This window comes from Clupea harengus, chromosome 14 (assembly GCF_900700415.2).
Source record: "Clupea harengus chromosome 14, Ch_v2.0.2, whole genome shotgun sequence".
Classification (NCBI taxonomy): domain Eukaryota; kingdom Metazoa; phylum Chordata; class Actinopteri; order Clupeiformes; family Clupeidae; genus Clupea; species Clupea harengus.
In genome coordinates, this window is record NC_045165.1 from 15,551,398 (window position 1) to 15,568,761 (window position 17,364).

Here is a 17,364-nt window from a genome sequence, read left to right on the forward strand (position 1 = left end):
AAGCATAGTTTGAAAGTGTAGGGGTTTTCCACTTATGCCATTTATGCTGGGTGGGGTGGGGTGGGGGGGGGGGTTGTAAGATGACACGTGTGCAGCTCTGCAGTTACCTGCCGTGGGCTTGCTCTTGTCCTGCTTAGAGCTGGGAGACACCGTGGCTCTGCTCTTCTCCTTGTTCACTGTGTGCGTCCGTTTCTTGGTCTCCGACGTCTTAACACCGATCTGTAGCTGACTGGTGTACTTCTCGTGCTGATGTGCACACGCACACGCACACACACACACACACACACACACACACACACACACACACACACACACACACACACACACACACACACACTGACAGCAGTGAGTAAATCATACAATCAGGTTGTATACAATGTGTTGAGAAACCATAATGTCACATATTCGGAGGGACATAAATACACCTCCAATCCACACTCAACTCAGTGATGAATGGCTTCTACAACACAGCATTGCCTTTCATGTAGCTCTCAAGGCAGAGAGTAGGACAATGGCCCCCATACACACCTCACATCAACAGGAACAACACACCACACATAAACACAGAACAAAGAACCACCCAACGCACACACACTCACAGATAAACACACACACACAAACAGGTAAATCCACCATCCATACATTAACCAAACCTTTCTTAAGCACACACACACACACAAACCTAAACAGGTAAATCCACCATCCACACATTAACCAAACCTTTCTTAAGCACTGACACACTGACACACACACACACACACACACACACACACACACACACACACACACACACACACACACACACACACACACACACACACACACACACACACACACACACACACACACACACACACACAAGCGTTACCTTGAGAGCCTCCTCTGGGACCTTGTGCTGGCTCTTCTCCAGGATGTACACGTGAGCATGTGGGCACTATTAAGGAACCTAATACCACCACTTCTGATGCCAGAACATAATTACATGTAAGACCTGGACTTGGAACAATACACTTGAGGAAAGACCATCAGCTTACAATTACTCTTGGCATTTCAGTGGCTACCTTAAGGTATCCCACAGAAACATATAGACAAAGAGACCTTCTGGAAGCTATTCTATACATGTGTGTTTCCTTGGAAATAAAATCATGTCTTTGGTGTAACTAGAACAGTACAATCATTCTTCAAATGCTATGTATGTTACCCTAATCGGAGGAGTTGAATAACTTCTGACATATAAGGAAATGTACAGCACAGCGTGTTTACATCATGCCTGGCATAACTTCCTTACAGAACATGGTGAACAGTCGCTGGCTCACAAACATGAAAGCTGCTTTGCTGCCTATGATCCGAGTTGGAATTTCAGTGTGTTTCTGGGTGAAAAAACACAAGAGATTTTCCAGTACACACAAAGGTATAATCTGAAACCCCTGATTCAAAACGCTACATTCAGTTCCTGTGGGGAGGGGGGGTGTTGTGTGGAAAAAAACAACAAGAAAAAAAAATAAGGAGATGTGCTTGAAAAGATATCATATCCAAAGCGGATGATGTCGGAGAGCTTGAGGGTGATGTAGGTCTGGTCTGGGATTCGGAGGTCGTTGACAAACGTCTGAGGGAACACAAGACAACACAAACACAATCAAGAGACCCACTGAGCACACAAGCAAGCTTAAAGCCGTGTTTAAAACAGCTACATGAAGCCCTTCAGTGCACAGCCAAACCAGCTCTGCTTGTCCCTCTCCATCTGCCTGGCTGCTGTTTTGCATGCCCCCTGTGAGGTGCCAGGCCCTCTCACCCCCACTGAAAGTTAAGGCCGCACCACACTAAGACTGTAATAAGATTGCAGGGGTTATGCAATGACGGTGTCTAAGCTGAGAGAAAGGGCCAGGGAAAGGACAGATGGGGGGGGGGGGGGGTAGCCCGTAAAGAGGCAGAGGCATGATGGGAGAGATCCTGGGATGCAGGGAAACGATCATTTATTTACAGGGAATGGGACACATCAGCACTTAGTATAGAATTGTCTTTAGACTCTACTTTCACTGAACAGTTTTTTTATATACACCTGAATGTAATGTGCAGATATTCATACGCAGCATATTCATTCGAAATTTACTCATTTATACCACTTTGTAAAGTCAAATGAGGTAACTATAAAGTCTGATATCATGTATCAGTACTACAATTTCCATAAGTATTATGAATATGTTTCACCGGGAACAAATTGTGACACTGTCAGCAACAAGAAGGCACCGTTAAATCTGACACATTAAACAAAAAATTCCTGTTCTCCAGGGGATCCTTCATGCTCTCTGTTCCAAGAATAACCACCTAATTTACATTTGGACCGGATAGTTGTCGGATGTGCCCACTCCAAATGTTACACTGTTAGGCCAGCAGTACAGACACTGTGCTATACATATGAATTTAGCCTCCAGCGAAACAAAGACACCAACACACAAAGCAGAGATTTCTGTAGGCCGTTGGACTAGTTCCCACTCTAACAAAAGAAGCCACAAACTTGCTTGATTTCGTAAGCATGATGTAAAGTTAGTTCTAAACGAGTGACGTGTGTTTTCTTATGTGTATAAGCTGCTCATTCCACGAGCAATATTGTTGAAAAGGACCCTGTTCAGCCATCATGCGCTGCTAAAGACTAAAGACTTTGTTATGGTCATCTAATAAAGCTTAAGGGTTACTAGGGTTAGTTTGAAAAAAGCATGAGGCCATTACACCATTTAGGGGGAGATAGTGTTACATCTGAGGGGGGTCTCTGGAACAGGGGAACCGGTTGTATGGTAGCTTGTAAGTGTGACTAATGGTTTAGGGAGAACTGATGCCTGCTGCCAAAAGGAACACTAAAACACTCGGAGCAGTGAAGAGATGTTGGGGCAGGAACTACTGGAGCAGCAGTTCCCTAAAGAGAGTATGGTTCAGCTGGTGCGGAGAGAGAGACAGAGAGAGAGAGAGAGAAAGACAGAGAGGAAGAGGGAGGGAGAGAGGGATGGAGACTGATGGACAGTAGGACAGATAGATGAGACAGAAAAGTGAAGCACTGAGAGAGGTGAGAGAGAAAAAAGAGGAAGAGGGGGAGGGAGAGAGAAAGAGTGTAGTGAAAAGAATGGGATGAAAGCAGCAGAAGAATGCACTGTGCACTGCCTCTGCCCAATCAAGCCAGTGTGGCGTTGACAAACAGGTCTTTTGTGCCGGGGGCCCTCACTGCTGCTGCTGCACAGGAGCATGGGGATTGGGACCAACTACCTGCACCTGCTTTATCAGAAGTACACTCACTCTCACTCTCACTCTCACGCTCACTCTCTCTCACCCTCTCTCTCACCCACTCTCTCTCTCCTCTCTCTCCTTCACTTTTCTGTCTCAGCTATCTGTCCTACTGTCCATCAGTCTGACTCTCTTACTCTCTCTCTATATCCCAGCAGTCCAAACACTGCATGTGGTCAGCTCAAGACCAGCTTGCCCACCTCTTGTATAAGGACACCCTCTCACTCATGCTGTACATCACCTCTCCTTGCCTTGTATTGAACACTTTTGTTGCGTTACCACGTTACTGTGTTAGTGTAGGACAAGTCTGAACTGGGCTAACTTCAACACACATCCCTCTCTGCCACTGTGCATTTGCTTTCTTTATTCTTCAGGCATTGGGTTCTGCTCAGAGCATTCATGTGTGTAAGTTAATGTAACAAATAAAGCCTTCATTTAAATCTCACTGGAGGGCGACTTTGAGAGCCTGCTAGTAAACATCTGCTTTGTTTGACCAACCTGCAGCTTCAGTGACTAATCGGTAGCAGTGATTCCAACAGAGAAGAACATACTTACATAACAGATACCTGTGGCTGGATATCCCATGCCAAAGACGGGTATAAACACCCAACAGACACCGGAGACTGGATGTCCAATGCCAAGGACAGGCATTAGAAGCGAGGCGCATTAGACACCTGTGGTTAGAGATGCCATTAAACTCACCCCATTAAGGCTGCCCAGGTCCTTCACCAGGTGCTCATCGGTGGCAGGGTCGTAATTAATGACGGCGTGCTGCTTGTCCACACTGCGGGACTGTGAGAGAGGGATTGTGAGAGAGGGATTGAGAGAGAGAGAGAGAGAGAGAGAGAGAGAGAGAGAGAGAGAGAGAGAGAGAGAGAGAGAGAGAGATAGAGATAGAGATAGAGATAGAGATAGAGATAGAGATAGAGATAGAGATAGATAGATAGATAGATAGATAGATAGATAGATAGATAGATAGATAGAGAGAGGGATTGAGAGGAAGAGAGAGAGATTGAGAGAGAGAGAGCTGAGTCAGTCATTATGCAGCAGTTCTAGCCGGTTACCAAAAAACGTATACTGAAGTATACTAAGCGAGTCATAATGACACGGTGGCCATAGAATACAGACAAATTAACTGCTGTAGAAAGGGACAAATTGCCCTGATCAAGCAGATTTCTTCTGCTCTAGAAGGCACTTTTTCAAACAGTTCAACCAGAGAGCCCCATCATTAGAGATTTAGACCATACTTCCAGTCCCACATGAAAGCTCATGTTAAAAACAGATATGTCTTCATGGAGTAATGACACTGGAGCAAACGTCATTGAAACACAGGCCAAGTTGGCCTTTCCTCTCATGCCATTATTATCCACTCAAGGGCTCATCCCTCTTCTCCTCCTCCCTCATCTTCCTCCATCTCCCCCTCCCTCCTTCTCCTCCTCCTCCATCTCCATCACTCCCTTCCTCCCTGCCGCATTTCAAAGGCTCGGCGCTGAACAGCCGAGCTTGTTTGCCAAGGCCTCGTTAGGGCCCATCAGCATGGCTCTTTCATGACTCTTGTCACATCTCGTCCACAACACTGGGTCAATTCTCCAGCCACAAGGGAGAGGGACAGAGAGAAGGAGAGGGAGCGAGAGAGAGGGAGAGAGAACACAACACAGAGAGAGACAGAGAGATAGAGTGGTGGAGTGAGGGTGGAAAGAGATTGAGAAAGAAAGAGAGGGAGAAAGAAAGGAAAGAAAGAAAAGAGAGAGAGAAAGAAAAAGGGAGGTAGGGAGGCATGGCCCTCTCTAATGCACATTGCGTTCTGGTTTGTTAAGCACAGAGCGCTGAGGAGGCCTGAGTTGAGCTCAGTGGACTTGAACACTCTGTGGCCTCTGTGCAGATTTAAATGCTTCAACAGATTAAAGCCCCAACTGGAGGGCTGTAGAGTTCCAAGAATGTTCTTTTTCTCTCATTCAGTTGCCACACTCTCAGCCTCTGTTACGAGAACACAATGCACAATTCAAACAAATTTTTTTTTTTTGCACTATATCTGAGTTTTTAGGTTTCTTTGATGTCTATTTTTATGTGCATGTAATTTATTTGTGCACGTTATATGTATTTGCTGTAAAGCACTTTGAGCTGCATTCTTTTGGATGAAAGGTGCTGTATAAATAAAGTTTTATTATTATTATTATTATTGAGTATTTGATTATTTGGTGGTCTCTGAGGAGAAAAATTCCAACTTTCAGTTTATCACAAGCAGACTAACACACCGTCAGAGATACATTTGTTTGTCTGATTGTTTGTTTGTGGCTTTCTGGCGACTCTAAACCCTCTTGTGGGTACTCTTATCGGCGAGAGCAACTCCAGCTCTTATCAGCGAGACAAATGATAGGAGACCTCTGGCACTGTGGCCACGTTCTGCAGAGAGAACACAGCAGGTCTATTTATACTGGAGGAGGAGGCCTGGCCTACTTGCCACTCGCTTCCTCGTGGGGGACATTTTACTACCGAGCCTGCAGGATGTTATCACCACACGCAAGAGGAAGACACAATATTATCCCCCCCACCCACACACCACTGGCTTCAGCTGCACTGGCTTTTTAGCACTAAGGTGAGCAAGCAAATTGCTTGCATGTAAACTGTTTTACAAAAAGTTTGGCCCCGGGATAAGATTCTGTGCTGGCAGCATTGTTGCCAGTCCACATCAACACTCCCGTTCTTCCATGTATCAACACTGAGAGAAAGAGGGCAGCCACGGACAATAAGTCTGTGGGAGGAAGGGGGGGTAGGAGTAGTCCTAATGTTTTTCATGAGGCAGACAGAGATCATAAGCCACTCATCATACTAAATAGGCGAGGCATAGAAGCTGTGGACAGCCAGCCAGCCCCTTCTCCCTTGAATGTGCACAAGAGGAACTTTTGAATTCTGCTGGCTAACCATTGCGGTAGGGCAGGGCATTCAGAGCTAAACCACAGGCTGAGGAAACTGTATAAACATTTTAAAGAGGAGGGATCTGCAGTTCTGCTGTTGTGCTGTGTTTCCAGCGGCCTACATAAAATGGTGGGTGGGGGTGGGAAGGGGACTGGGGAAAGGAGGAGAGGAGGTGCAGAGGGAGGAAAATTCCAGAGGCAGGAGCATCAGCCTGCCAGTGAATGGTGAGAGATACTGTGTGCAACTGGACGGAATGCGGCGGTTGCGTTTTGAGATGCTGCCAAAAGGGAAGTCTCCCAGCAGGCACTGTAGAGTCACTCGGGAATCACACACACACGTGCAAGCGCACACAATTGTTCTAAGGCTCTCAAGATCAGAACCCCTCCGGACATACAACACAATACAACAGTACAGTAAAGTAAGAGAATCAAAGTCATTCACACACACACACACACACACACACACACACACACACACAGTTAGTTCAGGAAAAGCTTTTGCTGTCCAAACCACATGTAAAGGGGGCTACTTGAGAATCAAGCCCACTAACACACATACACACAGACACAAACCCCACCCTATCTTTATCATACCAACACAGAATGCCATCTCACATTCAGTTCACCAGAGCTCCACACCCATGTGGTAGGGTGTTTCTGACTAAGAAGCAGTAGCATAGTTTGGGGAAAAGGTTTCCGTTCTAATCAGGCAACTTCCAGGATGGCCACACTGCCGATGGCTTCAGGTCTCTCACCTGCAGCATGAGCTCGCAGTCGTCCCGGCCCACGAAGATCATCTCCCGTGGCAACCGGTGCCGCGTGCTTGAGCTGCTCACCAGGAACCATGATGTCACACTCATCTTCGCACAGCTTCTCAGAGCTCCAGCAACATTCTTGGGGAAAACAGACACCACAACATTCTACATTCACTGCAGTCATGTTTTTCCAGAATGATTCACTGCACATTGAGGCCATGTATTTCAATAAAAAGTTTTCCCACTAGACAGAAACCACATCTCCTCCAGCTACAGGAGTGTACTTTACCAACCAGTATTCAATGTCTGTAGTTACCCTGAAAAAGCATCTGAGCTTGTTGCATTACTGTCTACTATCAAAATCTGAAGTGAATTTCTCTAAGGCGTAGAGAGGAATGAAACTGTCACTGCCTTGTTTGTTTAGACAGCTTGTGGCAGACACAGCAGCTGGTCATGTAAAAACAGCGCAGCATCTAATCAGCAGTTGGACGCTGTTCACTGTAGGCCCTCAATTTCACTGATTGACTCGCAGGCTGCACACAGATCTGAGTGCGGTGTTATCCACTGGAAGACTTAATCCACCCCAAACAACAGATTTAACACGTGACCTCTGCTACAATGTGGTTCAAGTGACTGTTCGTAACCTATCGACCATATTTCAATGGGGAAAACCCTTAGAAACGACTTTTCGTGGTAGTCGGTGGCCTAATGAAATCTCCCATGGCAAATCACATTAAAATGTAAAACTGGGGGAGGGGATGGGCACGGTACAATAAAAAAGTACATTATAGAGTTGCATTTTTTCTGATCTAAATGTTATTGTAGACTGATAAATGATGTACTGATATCATCATCTTAACATTTGCCTTTTGACAACCAAACAGCTGTGCAGAGCGAAGGGACATTTCCCATTAGTTGACGACATCCGCAGCACAGTCCACCATCACTGGTCAACTCAAAGACTAGTTGAAGTTAATAAATGTATTTACATAAAATTGTCATCACAAATAAAGTTACTTCAGAGTGGGTTATACGGTTTCTGTAAATGGGAAAGCAACGTTGGGTACATCCATAGGAAGTATCACAGTGTGTTGTTAACAGCTGTCTGGATGCGAAGCGTTGAATTTATCAACATGTTAGCAAGTTAGCTAACCTAGCTAGCAGACTAGCGAGCAAGAATGCTGTTGCTGGATAGCTGGGTCAGCTCACAAAATAAGTTATTTTAACTATTTTATAACGACAAGCAAATGCATGTATTACCCTAGGTTACTTCTCTAATATCTCCTGAGCATTTCTCCGCTCTTGGTAAGACCAGACATGATTACGCGACTTTACAGGAACTTCCAATTGTGAGACAAGCTTTCTTCTGACTGACATTCCCCAGTCCATTCCATTTGACAACCGAATAAGTTAGCAGCTAGCTACCTTGATTCCAGATTCCTGACAGCCGGCGTTGGTCCCAATAATCTGACCACAGTTTTGCTTTGTGATACTGTATCTCGTTCCTTTATAAATCCGTAATTTATATATCCGTTCGGGAAACAGCTAGAAGAAGGAAGTCCAGCCGTCGTTAGTCCAGGTGGATGCACACACCCTCTGTTGAACTGGCTTTGACTTCCAAAGTGGAGCCACCAACAGCGCCTCTGGATTACAATGCAGCTTGGTGACGCAACTGTCCCAGCCGTCAAATGAAATGCTTTGGCACCTGCCCGAAACTCAGGAAGAACCCCACCTTTTACTAAAGGTGAGCTCAGTTGAATTACAGAATCCTCATACCGGTAGGTCAGGCAGGATTTTCTCTCACAACTTTATATAGGGCTAAGTTTATCCTCTTTCACTAATAACTTGTCTTTAATAGGCCTATAAATCTCATTGTGGCCAACATTTACATTTCTTTGATCCTCACCATTTGTTAATTTATTTACATGGTCATGCATTAACACAAGAGGTTTGTCCCAGTAAAAATATAACATTATTTATATATTTATGATGTTCTAAACGTATCAAATAAATTCAATTAAAACCTAAATAAGTGGCTGCAGCATTTCCAAAATAAATATGACATAACCAGCGAATCAGAAAAGAAGTAGGGAGATGAAACCCTTTCCTTCCTTCTTTCTGAGTTATGTCTAGACATGACAGATAGCCTACGTAGGAGAAGTCCTAATTTAGGAAGCCTTCATTCAAAGCTATAGTAGAGTTTCACTGTTCATACAGTCAGTGAATGAAGAGATAATGTCTTTCATCATGTCCATAACTGACTTCCTCTGGAAGAGTTGGTTCACGGATACAGAGGTACAGAGGTAGGCGGCACACAGGCTGTTCGAGTATTGACCACTAGATGGGGCACTTGACCAATATTTTCTTCAAGGCCCGTTTTGACTCAGTCACCTTCACTTAGCCTATGTCTTACAACAGCATACTAAAGCAAAAGCATATTTTACCCAGCACTTTCATTGGAAAGGATGGCATTGTCAATTTAACGGCATGCAAATAGTATAAGCAGTATTGGTTTGCTTTTCTGAATCCCATAGTTAGACAGCAGAATGTCTCTTTTTGACACAAGGTGAAAGAACAGCACCCACTTCTTTTCAGTCACTGACATTCAGCCGGCTAACTCAATTTGAGTTACACAGACAAGCAAACCTAATATGGGCTATTACTGGCATGGGGCTGAGTAGATATGTTGCCAATAAAAAAAAAGGCATTTGAGGATAAGAATGAAAATCAACTATGTTCCTTCTCCACTGATGCCATATTTGTGTGTGACAACACAAGAACATCACCATAGTAGCCAGACAGAGAGAAAATTATCTTGATAACTACACACGCGCAGACAAAAGGCAAGACTCTACAACCACTACTCTGATGAGCCTTGGGCTACAGACGGGTTGACTTTCCATTTGTATCCAGTACAGAATACCCTGTCCCCACTGTTAAGAGTAAAACAAGCAAGAGAAACCTGTCTTCTCCAACAATTATGATCTATGGTTGCTCCAACCCCCCCCCCCCCCCCCCACCTCTGTCTCAGCATTCAGACTTACATGCAGCCCTTTCAGTCTGGGTAGACTGGACTTCCCCTCTCTCTCTTAAGCTCCTGGCCCAAGGCAGAAGCAACTGTCCTTTGTCTGCTCTTCATCTTAATCTCTTTGGAAACAAAACCCAGATATGAAGTACCTCAGGACTCCTCAACATCATTGATTTCACAATGTCCTAAGGAACCTTGTTTGTATACGAATATTTCTACAGTGAATACAGATAGTCCATTTATCATCATTACTATAATCCCAACAGATTTAGCAAAAGGTATCTGCAGTTCACAATACATTCAGGGACAAACTATTTTATTTCACAGAGAATGTCTGCAGGGAAGAATAAAAGTGTGGAGTATGGAGTATAATGGAGGGACCTTCTTAAGCTTTTCAAGATTACAAACTGCCTTGATGAAACACATTATTTCCTTTTTGTCAATTGTATTAGATACAATAGACATTTTTTTATTAGATCAAATATATATTTTTTATTAGATAAAATAGTTTCCTTCCCTCCATATGGCAAATTACAAATTTTAGTACCACTGATCCCCTTGAGGTCACAGTGTTGAATTTGATGAAGCTCAAATGTACTGTGATGAAGTGTGTCATGAAGTGTTGAGCACAAACCATTTCTCCAACAAGGACACATCCATCCATCATGCTTCATGTAATCACAACCGATTTAGCCAAACAAAATGTCCTGTTCACATTGTGCAAGAAAGGCACTTCAAGCCAGTGGCTGCATCCCTGAATGCAAAATCCCATATGACTATTTTCCTGGGGTGGTCTACTGAGGTGTGGTTTGAAAACAGGTGAAGTGCAGCGGGTCATCTCTCTGTACTGATGGGTCTGTGCTGCTGGTCACCTCTCTGTACTGATGGGTCTGTGCTGCTGGTCATCTCTCTATACTGATGGGTCTGTGCTGCTGGTCATCTCTCTATACTGATGGGTCTGTGCGGCTTGTCATCTTTCTGCAGTCAGGAGCCTGAGCAGCCTGGTGAGGAGCAGTTGTTTCCCCTCCTCAGGCCAGAGAAAGGTGAGCCTCTCTCAGGGAGGTGCCATTGTTCTCATGTAGCCTCACACAGCTGGCTGCCAACATCTGCTCCTCACACTGGACCATATGGGCTTGTCAGGGGGTGGACTTGGGTGGGATAGAGCAGGGTTCTTCCTACTTCTTGTAAGGGTCTTGTAAGGGTCAGAAAGAATGGCAAGATATAAAGCCAATTACACATACTCTCTCTCACACACACACACACACACACACACACACACACACACACACACACACACACACACACACACACACACACACACACACACACACACACACACACACATCTGTTCATTAGATTGCCTAAACTATAAGCTGTGTGGCTTTTTTTTCTATGTTAAATCATATGTTTTAATTGTCTTCTTATTTTTGTTACATTTTATGTTTAATTATTAACAATGCAAAAAGTAGTTTGCCATTGCCAATGAAGTGTGCTAAATTCAGGAACTTATTTGTGACAAAAACTCATCTGAAGTATGAACTCATCCTGGTTGATTTATGATTTATTTCAGCAGACATACATATTTATTCAAAAATATTATCTAAATATAAACACAAGCTGTTTTGGAAGCAAAAAAGTAAAACAAATTGCAAGACCACTTTAGTCAAACTGTTTATTTGATCAATTCCAAGGAAAACATTCTAAACCGTAAAAACAGCCGAACAGTGTGTACAAAGTTTATATTATTCGTTACTAAAGCTGGTGTCTTCAATTTAAGGGAAGGGTTGAGAGTAACAAATATAAATCATAAAAATAAAAAAAATGTAAAACTTCTCCCTATTTTCAAAAAGGTGACGGGAAAGGCAGAGTGTGCATATGCATAGAAGACAATCAGAACTAAAATGTGAACATTGCTTACAAAGTAGGAATTGAAGTCAATAGAAATAAAAAAAGTTAAAAGCCATTACATTCATTAGAGTACATTGAATGAGTTATGTATTGAAATTTGCCGTTTTTAATCTGAACACTGATCAGAGCACTGTGTTTTGTTTGTTTTTCTTAAAAAAAAAAAAAAGGCATATTCAAAAGCTTTTCCACAAATCTTTAGCTACAGATACACTTATCTGTACATGGGTACATCAGATGTTGCATTGCATTTCAATTGCTGTAAAAAAAAGAAAAAAGAAATAATAATAATTTGTGCGGTATTTACACCCAATTTCAATCGACACTTAAAGAAATGCGGAGTAAATTGCCTTCAACGACAAAGCGTAACAATGTACAGAGAAGTGTACAAATGCATTAAACATTTTTTTTTTTAATCAGGGGCGGGTGGAGAATGCAAAGTGCATGTCTAGGGCACGGTCCACCTCCCCCTTCCCACCCATTGCTGCTGTCATATAAATAAGAACAACGGAAACGTTTTAAAGAAATGTGGAGGTCCTCTTGCTGTAGGTGAGATTGAAGGCATGAGTCGTGACTCGACGTGAATGTGTCTCCCCTGAACCAAAAGCCAGTTTGTCTCTGAGAGAGAGAGAGAGAGAGAGAGAGAAACAGGAGTGTGTGCGATAATGGTGACCTCATTGAGGCTGTGGTGAAGGCACTGGGACCCTGGTGTCCCAATACTGGAAAACCCCGGTTAAGAAGGAGAGAGAAAGGGAAAGAAAGAGAGGGAGAGAGAGAAAGAGAGAGAGAGCGCGAGAGAGAAAGAGAGAGAGAGAGAGAGAGAGAGAGAGAGAGAAAGAAATCCAGAAAAGTACCTGAACAGTCAGTTGTGTGAGATCTCGAGAGCATTTGTTAGGGGAGACCAAAGTTAAAGAGGAAAACAAAAACACACAAGCACTGAATTCTGAGACGTGTGAGTGTGTGTGTGCGCATGAGTGTGTTTGGGGTGTGGTGGGTGGTGGGTGTTGGTTAGGTCCAGGAAAAGAGTCTTGAATGCTATTGTATTGTTATATTAATCAAAAGACCAATTTCTGTGAGTTGGTCCCAAACACTTGGTCCCAGTTTTTAAGTGATGTTCTTAATGACTGGACCCAGTCATTTCATAATGGACAGCATTGGTATAGTATTTCGTATTAGGTCATTCTACTGGTGTCATGATTCCTTGCGTAGTCTGCTGCTGTATTGCACATTACTAAGTGGTGTAGCAGAGGTCTTTTGAGGTGGATTGGACACTGTTGAGGCTAAATGATACACACAGCCTCATCTATATCAATGTATGCTCTATTTCAGGTCAGTTTTTTATACATCTTTGATTGGACTTGAGATATAAGGGATACATCTTCAAAGTAGGACAGGGGATATACAATCTCAGTGAATGGAATGGAGACATGCGTCATACTGACAGAGTTCTCCACAGTAAGATTTCCACTCGAGACTTTTTTATTTTTAGGGTAACAGCCCAAAATAGAACCCTTTCAGACACTTCATTTTTTTGGGAGCTTTAAGGGAAAAGGAGGAATTCTCAAGATTGAAGTCATGACTGGTCCATAGCCATATTTTCTTGTTTGTTTTAAGTCCTTTCATTCTAGTTGAATTCAGACAGAAAATCTAATTTCACCTCTTCCCCTGACATTTAGCATGTGTTCTCTTTCAGCATGTCTCCTACACGACTGTTGCACAGTAATCATCCCGTTAGCTGCTTTTTAATGTAAATTAGGATTGTCTGACTATGGCAATTCATGTTGGAAACGCAATGTAGTGTAACCTCTCTTGCATCCTTGGAAAAGACATGAGAAACATTTTTTTTCTAAGGCCACAAAAACAACCAAAGTTATTTGTTCTGTTTTTCTTTTGTCTTGTTTCTTTCGCATCTTCTCCTCAGGTAAGGTCTTCTCTTTCAACACAGAGGGAGGTGTCTGTACTAGAACACAATCGGAGACTCGTGTGGGAATAGAATGTAGAAAAGAGAGGAAGAAGAAAGAAGACGGGAGAGGTGCCGAACGTGAGGAGAGGTGCTGAACATGCCACAGTCTTGGAGCGTGCAGTCTGCTGGGATGGCTGGGAACGGAACCGCCGGGGAACGCAGAGGAACGCGGGGAGGAACATCTAGGCGGTTCCACTTGCAGAGTAGGAGAACTGGGGAAAGTGGGGTCTCCGTTCGCTGTCAAAAGACTCCATGTTGTCATCTACAAGGAAGGAAAGAGAGGGAGAGTGTAAAACACTTTAAATTTCTTTCTCAAAATATCAAAAACCTGTGCATTGTTAGAGAAAAGGCTTGTGGTATGCAGAATGAAAGCAAAGTTGGGTTGATGTGCAATGATGAAAATGCAAAAAAGCTAATTGGTTTACTAAGTGGGGGTACTGAGAGACAGAAAGAGACAGGGTGTGTGTGTGTGTGTGTGTGTGTGTGTGTGTGTGTGTGTGTGTGTGTGAGTGAGTGAGAGTGAGAGAAAAGATATCCATACCTTGTCCAGGTGGCGTGATAGTGATGGTCTGTGCAGTGAACTCCTCGTCAAAATACCGTGTGTCCGTTTCGGAGGTTACCTGGGGCTTGAAAGGCGGGACCAGCTGTAAAACAAAGTGGATATTGCATGAGATTTCAGCCCCACTACTGCCCCCTTCTGGTAGCTTCAGGTAAAACTCCTATGATTGTGATGGTCATTCAACTAAACAGTCCCTCCAGAATTTTGCGATTTTGTCTGTGATTTTTTGTGATTTTGTGGTGGTGATATCTAAAAAAATAAATCTTGTTTCTTCCACTCCACTAGAAAATATATTATCGAGAGATAAAAAAACACAGAGATCAGTCAGATCATCTACTATATGAGTATTTTAGTTTTTTTTCATTTCATGCAATGGAGACATAAGAACACATATTTTAGATGTATCATCTGATTTCACAAACTTTCTAACAACCATACTCATGGTCATTTGATCCATGCTAGAATGTTATTGAAATAAGTTGAAATAATATGTCATGCCATGGTTCGAACCTTTGAACTCTATTACAAAATCATAAGTTCTTGTTAATATTAAGAACAGTAATCATGAGTAGTCTATATAGTCTGTACTGTACTGTATTAAAGAATACTGAACAGAAAACATGATTTTTGCATGAATTTTTGACACAGGCTTTTATTTTGAAATGCTATCTCCATGCAAGACGAATGGCTGAATAACCTGTTGGACGCCACAATATGTAAGTAGTGAATTAAATTACTTTTAATGAGATCCAGCTATGCCGTGAATGTCAGGCCATTGTCTAATAAAGCTAACCGCAGTCTTCAATCCATCATACACCTGACACCAAACGAGTGGGATATTAAACAGTGGCAGTGGTTGAGACAGACAGACCACCAGGAGGCCAAAAGAAGCGGAAATAAGTTTCAGTTTAACATTAAGGCTTATGTTCTGCATTTTATGCAGTAAACAAGAAAATAATGCAGCGTAGTGGAAAAATGCGGTAAATTGCTGATTTTGCGTTGAATTCGCAAATCCAGAAAAATAAAACCCAAGTGGGACTGACTAATACAACAAAATAGCTCCATTTTGTAAACTAATTCATGTGTAGGTATGATACCAGGACCATGGTAATAGTCCTAAAATACATTTAACTTCTTATCGTCTCCCCACTAAATCACAAACCAGAGAGGCTTATAATGTTATCATTGAAAAATGAATGAGGACAAATGTCTTACTTTCTTTTCGTAGACGTCGAGCCACACAATGCCAGCAAAGAATTTGTGCTGCATGATCTCCTTGGCGTCATCAGGTCCACCTCCTAACCTAAATGTCCACAAACATATACGTCAAACAGACGGTAGAGAGGCCGTAGACAAAATACATCAAGATCCACACACAGGGCCCAACATTCATCAACACGGATGGACTACACTGATGGTATTTATACTAATCTCCATGAGATGCAACATGACAAAATGACATTTCACAGGATGACGTGGAACATTTTGATTTGTACTATCATGTGCCGGGGCCTGGGGATGTGCAGGGAGTGAGAGGAGGAAATAATGAGTTGGTGAGAGAGTGAATCTGTGGGGGTGAGAGTTTAAAAACATGAGCGAGGGAGTGAGGTACTGAATGACTGAGTGAGGGTCTGCCTGCAGTGGGGGAGTTACTGTCTGCTATAGGAAAGAGAGTGAGAGAGTGAATGACTGAGTGAGGGACTGCCTGCAGTGGGGGAGTTACTGTCTGCTATAGGCAAGAGAGTGAGAGAGTGAATGACTGAGTGAGGGACTGCCTGCAGTAGGGGGGTTACTGTCTGCTATAGGCAAGAGAGTGAGAGAGTGAATGACTGAGTGAGGGACTGCCTGCAGTAGGGGGGTTACTGTCTGCTATAGGCAAGAGAGTGAGAGAGTGAATGAATGACTGAGTGAGGGACTGCCTGCAGTGGGGGAGTTGCTGTCTGCTATAGGCAAGAGAGTGAGAGAGTGGAAGGGGAGGTCAGAGCAGGACTGGGGAATGGGACTGGAAGAATCAGTTAATAGAGAAGATGAGTGTGTTAAGGAGTCAGTGAGTGAAGGTGAGCTTGAATGAATGAATGAATGAATGAGTAAGGGACTGAGGGACTGAGTGCGTGGATAAATCAATTAATGTAAGTTTGTGAGTGTAAATTAATAAACAAATGAATGAATGAATGAATGAATGAATGAATTAATTCATTCATTCATTAATGCGTAGGGAAGGGAGAGAGCAGTCACCCCTCCTGACCTCGAACCCTGTCCCATTATTGAGTGGGTGAGTGAGTGAGAGATTGAGTGACTGACTGACTGACTGACTGACTGAGTGAGTGAGTGAATGATTGATTGAGTGAGTGGGTGATTGAGTGAGTGAGTGAGTCAGTGGTTGAGTGAGTGAGTGAAAGGCTAGCACACGTGAGTTTGGGAGGTCCTCACCTCTGTTTGGGGTCCTTCTTGAGCAGGCCGGAGAGGAGGGACTTGGCCTCGGGAGAGAGGGTGCGTGGGAAGCGGATGTCTTCCATCAGGATGAGCTCAAACAGCTTCTCGTGGTCCTGGTTGTAGAAGGGCAATCGGCCGCACATCATCTCGTACATGACCACGCCCAGACCCCACCAGTCAACCGCACGGCCATAGTCATTATCCTCCAGCACCTGGAGAGAAACACACACACAAACACACACGTTACACACTCATTACACACACAACATCGCATAAATGACCACTCCCGCACCGCACAGACCATCAACATTAAAGTTGTCATTATCCTCCAGTACCTGAGGCACACACACACACACACACACACACACACACACACACACACACACACACACACACACACACACACACACACACACACACACACACACACACAGTCACACACATCACCTTACACATGACCATGACCAACCCCACCAGTCAATAGTGCAGCAACAGTCATTATGCTGCAGCACCTGAAAAGAGGAGCCCACTTT

The 17,364-nt window shown here is 43.5% G+C and overlaps 2 protein-coding genes across 6 annotated transcripts in view; both read right to left on the reverse strand.

Annotated features, from left to right (window-relative positions):
* Positions 1-8,610, reverse strand: part of cep170ba (centrosomal protein 170Ba) — a 30,584-nt gene extending 21,974 nt beyond the window's left edge. For 2 of the 5 annotated variants that reach the window (XM_031579969.2, XM_031579965.2), the window contains exons 1-6: positions 8,369-8,609; positions 6,944-7,081; positions 3,976-4,065; positions 1,528-1,606; positions 869-927; positions 108-246 (exon numbers count right to left, since the gene is read on the reverse strand). In XM_031579969.2, coding sequence (XP_031435829.1) covers positions 108-246; positions 869-927; positions 1,528-1,606; positions 3,976-4,065; positions 6,944-7,048 — 472 coding nt within the window. In that variant the 5' untranslated portion in view covers positions 7,049-7,081; positions 8,369-8,609. The other 3 variants (XM_031579968.2, XM_031579967.1, XM_031579966.1) reach the window with 3 other exon arrangements.
* A 3,019-nt stretch (positions 8,611-11,629) lies between these two features.
* The window catches only part of akt1 (v-akt murine thymoma viral oncogene homolog 1), a 56,025-nt gene continuing 50,290 nt past the window's right edge, over positions 11,630-17,364 (reverse strand). The window contains exons 11-14 of the mRNA XM_012836820.3: positions 16,829-17,043; positions 15,614-15,701; positions 14,381-14,483; positions 11,630-14,101 (exon numbers count right to left, since the gene is read on the reverse strand). Coding sequence (XP_012692274.1) covers positions 14,022-14,101; positions 14,381-14,483; positions 15,614-15,701; positions 16,829-17,043 — 486 coding nt within the window. The 3' untranslated portion in view covers positions 11,630-14,021. The remainder of the gene's footprint in view (positions 14,102-14,380; positions 14,484-15,613; positions 15,702-16,828; positions 17,044-17,364) is intronic.